Genomic DNA, 6,839 nt, shown 5'->3' with positions numbered 1-6,839 from the left:
AGATTTCGGATGTGCTCCAGCATCCGAACAGCAGCAACCGGAGTCCAACGCTGATTCATTTATTAAGCCGGAACTATCTGACTCTGCTTCGGAAAGTGAAATGTCGAATTCTTCTGAACACCCATTGGTTATACAACAACAGCGGACACGGCCGTATGTCCTGCGCAACAGAGAGGCCTGATATTATTCAATTATAAATCAAACTCTTGAGAACTTTCATCTCTGCGAGGGGTGAATGTTATGTATTTGCTCTGTTTTTCAAACGTTTCATCATTTGTTGCTAAATCACTTTCTTCCGTTTCCAGCTCTCAGTGTCAAAGTTTTGGATGAATAAAGCCTAGCTTTCGGGCCGTCAGTCTTTTCCATTGTCATTCTGATTGTCGTTGCACTCCGACCCTCGTCGTACGCAACACTACCTTGACGTGGTGGTCGGTCACAGTCGATGGTACTTCGTTCCACAAGGAGCAACCATGCCAAGGAGGCCAAACAGGGGCAACAATGAGAGGAAGGCCGAAGGGGGATACTCAGACCAAGAGCACCCGTAATTCGAATAACCATACCATGAGGTGGCTCCGAGGTAGAGTCATACTGTCATTTGCGATGAAAGGCAGTAAGGTGTTTCTCCACCGTGACCAACATTGCCATATTCATGGAAACAGCGACGCTGCCTTCCCCGAAGGAAGGGGAGGTCGGGAAAGATCAGTCCTCAAGACCGCACACTTCAATTGCCCAACAGTTGACCATGACCATCGGTGCACTGTTCAATACGGTCGAAATGGTTTTAAAACCAGAGTCTGGTGCTGCTCAAAAGCCACTTATTATGCTCAGTCGCATTAGGAGTTATGAAGAGACTTCCGTCACGAGACTAGAACGTACCGTGGTGTGACGGCTTGTACCTCGGCAACCCATTGAGCTATACTGCGGGAATGTCCGCGAGACACTCAGAGTCTCTCTTACCAGATTGGTCAATGGTTAGAGGTCTGACGAACATAGTCCCCTGGTCCTCCAGGTTGGGGTTGGAAATGTGTGGCGACGTATTCGTTCAGTTGTAGCACCCGTTCAGTGCATAACTGCCATGCCACCCGAAGATTGCACGAAGGTTGAGATACTGCCAGGTTGACCAAGCCTAGACAGGGGAAGTCGAGAGGCGTATTCGGTAAAAATGGTACTGTACTTGCATTTCCAGCGGAGCACTGCTGCCTTGTTGTACGGCTATTCACCCAAAGTCTTCGGTTGAGGATCCTAATAGTTATCTTGTCCAATTCTTGGCACCCTAGAGGTATCTAAGCCCATATATAACCTTGAATTATGCATATACAAACAAATTCATGCCACATCAGCCGTCGGGTGGCATGGCAGCTAGGAATCAAGAGGGTGTTAAGCTATACGACATCGGCCGTCGCGTGGTGCCATCAGACGGGTAAGCGAAATCAGGCTGCTGCTGACGCCTTCCATCTTTCTTTCTCCCACACTTTTTCTCCACCCTCTCCTTACCCCATTTGTAGCTCTCTCATTGTAGGTCTAGCACTTAGGACTGATGACTCCGCTCATTCTGTAAAGGTTTCGCAAGCAACATCTGCGCGTCCACCGGCGTCGAGGCCCAGTCTACTTGATCCTCTTCAATGCCCGCACTCTGAAGTAAGCTCTTTCACACTGGACTCGCTTGGCATTGATGTATGCTCTGTATGAGAAACAAGGATTCAAGATGCAAGCACAGTGGCTGAGCTAACCGCCCATCACTCTCCACTTTCCTTCGGCTGCACACAACTGATGATCCGGAGGCTGCTGCGGCTCATCATCCCATCACCTTTATCAGCTTTAAGAACCGCGTACTTGTTGTAGCTGCCACAGTTTCGTCCACCGATGATTTGGGGAGGTGGGTTAGGTAGCTGTGCATTGGAGGCGGTGTAATTTCCGCTTAAAAATAGGGTTATCACTGGACTTTAAATTGGAGAGGTTGAGAAGGAAGCTATGCATTGAAGGCAGTAGTTGGATGCACGAGCATCGAGGGCGTGACTGACACTGCCTCTAATTATTGATGTGGTCCCTATCGGGGTCCCCATCCAGAGAGATGGCACTGATCAGCGCAGCTGAGTTTGCTGGTGATGACTTTTGTACTTCGCTGCCGAGTCACTGTTTGACCCCCCTAGCTAGTTTCCATCCTTCACGTGGTTGTGCAAAAAGAACTGTTCGAGGAAGTCGGTCAAATGGCATACGTAGCACGTGGCCCAGTCAGCGCAACCTATGTAAAGTGATCAGTTCATCTATCGTGAGTGAGTTAGTTCTTCGGAATGTCATCCGACATAATTCAACATTGTTTCCACCAGGCTCAGGTTAAACAATGATAGTCTTTTGATGTTCTCGGCGAGCACCGACCAGGTTTCCGATCCATACAGTAATATGGAGCGCACCGCAGCATTATAAACTCTACCCGAGCTTTCGATGTCCACCAGAGCTCTCATTCTTTCCTTGTACTCCTCACTATTTGGCGTTTGAGGGATTTGCGTGCGCTGTCGTACTCGTTGCCTGATGGTATGGATTTTCTAGCTTCAATCATGTATGGCGATCTCGACGACATCCAGTGGTCTTGTAGTCGAATTGGGGAAGTCGGACAGACAGCACTGAATGCTGTCAACACAGCTCCTTCCACATTTTGTCGCGCTTCAGTCACACGCCCACTGTCACAACAGTATTGGTCTGCTGCGAAGAGTTGTTGGACTAGCTCACATCGATACTGTTGGTAGTTCTTCGAAGATAATGGATTGGCATGCTCCTGGATGACTTTGCCGTTCTTCGAAGACAGTAGGTGGGCATGCTACTTGCTGATTTGCGAGGAACTGAAGGGAAGCGAACTGTCAAGCGTGCACGCACGATGGCGTGATCGGAATTAAGTGGTTTGCCCCAGAAGAAACGACAGTCTTGAATTGTGGCTGTCCGCCGGTGGCCACGTGGTTCAACTGGGTTCACGGTTCATTTGCAGTTGGTGACCGCCAGGTTACGCGGTACAAACAGTTAAGTTGAAAGTTTGTACTTGCCAGAAACAATTCATGATCATCGCACAGCTGAAGGAGTCTATCTCCGTCGTCTGTGCGGCGAGCATCGACTCCAAATCGACCGCCTAAATGTGATTCCAAGAAACTCAAACGACCTACTTGAGCATTCGTATCGCCTGTAAGGATCACGATGTCAGTGCATTTTCCTTGACGAATGAGCCCGGATGGCTCTCGACAAAAAGTACCCTTCTCAGTATCAGAACTGCAGTCTCTTGGGGCATAAGCCAACACTGCAACAGGCACCGCTTTTTATGCCGAGAGACAGTGAGCTTAATTGAGTTGGATAACCGGACAGCGCAAAGGCGACTATTCATTGAGATCCGATTCAGCAAGGCCTGTTCAGCTCTGGGGCTGAGTGCAACTCCCATGCCATATATTCCATGATTCATCGCTTCTTGGTTACCAGATACACGGAGGGAGAAACGTGAAAGAGATGCGTTCATTCTTGGCTTTCTGAGATGCATAACCACGCTCGGGTCTTGTATGCATGATTCGGAGACAGCATACATCAACTTTAAGGGAGTGTAAGGTTTCAACAAGCATTGCCTGTTTGCCAATTCGACATAGAGTAAGGACATAGAAAAGTGTTATTCTGTCCATTGTTTATAAGCCCTTCGGTCAGATAACTGACAGTCAAATGATCCAGCGACGTTTGCTTGTGTGGTGGGAAGGGGTTGGGGAATGATATCGGTGGACACATAACTGTGCGGGCAAATGGTACTTTCCAGTTGCCCAGGCCGATGAGGGTTTGGTTGAGGTACCTCACCTTGGGCCTTTGACTCAAAAGTCTGACCCACAAGGCAGTGGTGTGATGTGGGGTCTTGTTTGGGGACCTTGACTCTAACCTGACTGAAAAGTCTGACCGGCAAGGCAACAGACAGTGGGATTTTCTTTGGGGACCCTGCCCGATGCGGATGACTCAATAATCTGACCTGCTAGGCTTCAGGGAGTTAGCATAACCCGGGGGCGCAGGGATAAGACATCACTCTAATTCCTGATGCGGCTGTGCACAGCATGTGCCTTTTGAGAAGCACCAGACTCTTTGGTTTCAAAAGTACTTTGACCATATTGAACAATGCGCTGGCGGTCACGGTCAATCGCAGGGTGATCAGGGTGCGTGGATTTTAAGATCGACCTTTTCTAACCCGTCCTTCCTCGCAGGAAGGCAAGTATCGCTGCTTCCATAAATATGGATATGCTGGTCGCCTGGGGGAAAAACCTTACTGCCTTCACAGTCCTAACGCACTTTACCCGTAGAACGATTGTTAGAAGTACGGGGTCTCGACATCGACAGCATGACATCAGTGTTCAACACCGATGCTTCAATGCCGTACAACCATGACTTATTTGAAAGCCTTATTGTGAAAAGAATAAAGGTGGATGGGGGAGGGACTTAGTGCTAGCTTAACACAACCTCCAGACATTCACTCAGGCAATCCGGACAGAAACTGACAACAAGAACGCCACTGACATCGGTTGGCAGCCATATCTTGTAGTGTTTCCAACCAGGCACAGTGAGGATCACGCGGTCCCCATCCTGGAAGGCGAGTAGCACCGACAGCACCCAAGCGTTTCGTGATCTCCTTCATACTCCTCTGCAAGTCAAGGGTTGGCCACCTCTCTGTTTACGCCACTCCGAATTGGGCAAACGATGGTTCGGCATACGTAACACATGCCCCAGCCAACGCAGCCTCTGGTGCTGGACACATTCTTCAATGGAAGTACCCGTTACACAACCGAAAACGCGCTTTCTAACTGCCTCGTTACGGATCGCCGACACCAACCCACGCGAGCTATGGTTCTGAGACAACGATTGTCGAACACCTAAAGACGTCTCAGTTCCGCTGCTCGAATAGGCCAAGTCTTACAGCCACACAACAAAACATCCCGCGCTGTAGCTTGATAAAACGTCCCTTGAGATACAGGGATAAACCACTCTGACACCATGGGTGTCTCAAATTGGCAAACGCGACCCGAGTCTTGCAGATTCGTGCATTGACCCCATCTGTCACACTAGTCAGAACCAACACAACTTCCAAGATACGTAAAATGCTCCAAAACTTCCAGTGCCTCTCCATGGATTGTGAGTAGCGTAGTGACTGCATGTCCAGGAGCAAAGTGCGTACCAAAGGACCAAATCATCATCATTGTCAGCAGTAAGAACCGCGTACTCGTCGTACAGTGGTTGTAGCTACCGCAGTTTCGTTCACCGATGATCTGCATATTCCAGATCGATAAGGTTGTCGTCACAGGCCACTTGAACACTGGGGTTCTGGAGACCTTCCAGCGTTCACCTACCACAAACAGGGAGGGTGGGGGTCCCTAACGGACACCACTTTGTATACGGAAGCTTTTGGAGAGTTCTCCGTGAACTATCACACGTTCGGAAGTCTGAGAATGCAGAGATTATTATGCTCATGAACTTCCGGGGCCTTCCTTGGTGGGCAAGCATGTTGAGAAGAACACACTGGTCAACCGAGTCGAATGCGTCTTGGAAATTTGGGAACAAGAATTGTGAGTCGCTTATACGTATGGCCTTGTTCTAGCGCCTGATTGAGTGTGAAGATTTGGTCAACGCAACCCCTACCTGGCCGAGATCCCACTTGCTGCTCTTGGGTAAGCGTTTCATGAGCTACTGTAAGGCGACGAAGCACAACAGAACCCAGTCTCGCCGATCACCCTGTAATTGCCACTCACTACGAGCCCTTTTTTTGAAAATGCGAATTATCACCTATTTCCCCAGTTGCGAGTTCGCAAACACAAGCAAACGGATCAAAAAAGCGCTGACTGAGATCTTCAAAGAGGATTTGTTTGAGGTACACTAGCTGGAGCCTTCGACAACCTTCATGATTGTGGACAGCATGACACCAGTTTTCAACACTGATGCTAGGTTGCTGTACAGACATGATTTATTTGAAAGCCTTATCGTGAAGGAAAGAATGAAGGTGGACAGGAAAGGGACTTCTTTCTAACGCACTACAACTATTTCGACGTAACTACGGCTCCAAGCACACATTCAAGCTATCTGGATAGAAACTGGCAACAAGAACGACACTGAAATTGCATTGTAGTCGTATCTTACAGCGTCTCCAACCAGGGGTGGTGGGTATCACGCGGTTCCCAGCCTAGAAGGCGAGTAGCGCCGACAGCACCCGAACGTTTCATAATTTCCTCCATACTTTTTGGCCAGGTCAAGGGTTGTCCGCCTCTCGGACCTGGGCATGGAAAACAGCACACTCTTCAGCAAATGACGGCTAGGCATGCGTAACACATGTCCCAACCGACGCAGCATCTGGTGATGGACGTATTCTTTAGTGGAATTCCAGCTGTAGCACCTTCCCGGCGCCTAGCTGCTATGCCACCCGAAGGAAGCACCAGGACTGAGGTACTGCCAGGTAAACAAAGTCTAGAAGGGGGAATTCGAAAGGCAGATATCGGGTTCGAGCAACGGACCTTTCGGTCAATGAACTCGCACTCTAACGACTGAGCCACTGATAAGTAAGAAAAAACTAAAGAGGTACCAAATTCGAACTCCGTAACACGCGCCTTTAGCGTGCGCACGGCGTTCATCGTGACCTTGGCCATGTGAACTCACGGATTTTCACGGATTCACGGATTTCTCTAACGACCCACTGATAAGTAAGAAAAAACTAAAGAGGTACCAAATTCGAACTCCGTAACACGCGCCTTTAGCGTGCGCACGGCGTTCGTTCAGACCTTGGCCATGTGAACTCACGGATTTTCACGGATTCACGGATTCACGGATTGATACGCAGGAACGAGGCT

At 49.2% G+C, this 6,839-nt stretch overlaps 2 protein-coding genes across 2 annotated transcripts in view; one reads left to right on the top strand and one right to left on the bottom strand.

Annotated features, from left to right (window-relative positions):
* Window positions 1–181, top strand: part of T265_03992 (hypothetical protein) — a gene marked incomplete at both ends in the record, with an annotated part of 4,467 nt that extends 4,286 nt beyond the window's left edge. The window contains one exon of the mRNA XM_009168599.1: window positions 32–181. Coding sequence (XP_009166863.1) covers window positions 32–181 — 150 coding nt within the window. The remainder of the gene's footprint in view (window positions 1–31) is intronic.
* T265_03991 (hypothetical protein) overlaps window positions 1–6,839 on the bottom strand; it is a gene marked incomplete at both ends in the record, with an annotated part of 30,873 nt that overhangs the window by 17,419 nt on the left and 6,615 nt on the right. The gene's annotated exons all lie outside the window — the stretch shown is intronic.

Source organism: Opisthorchis viverrini (assembly GCF_000715545.1).
Source record: "Opisthorchis viverrini unplaced genomic scaffold opera_v5_61, whole genome shotgun sequence".
Lineage (NCBI taxonomy): Eukaryota > Metazoa > Platyhelminthes > Trematoda > Opisthorchiida > Opisthorchiidae > Opisthorchis > Opisthorchis viverrini.
This window is presented reverse-complemented; position numbering and strand designations above follow the sequence as displayed.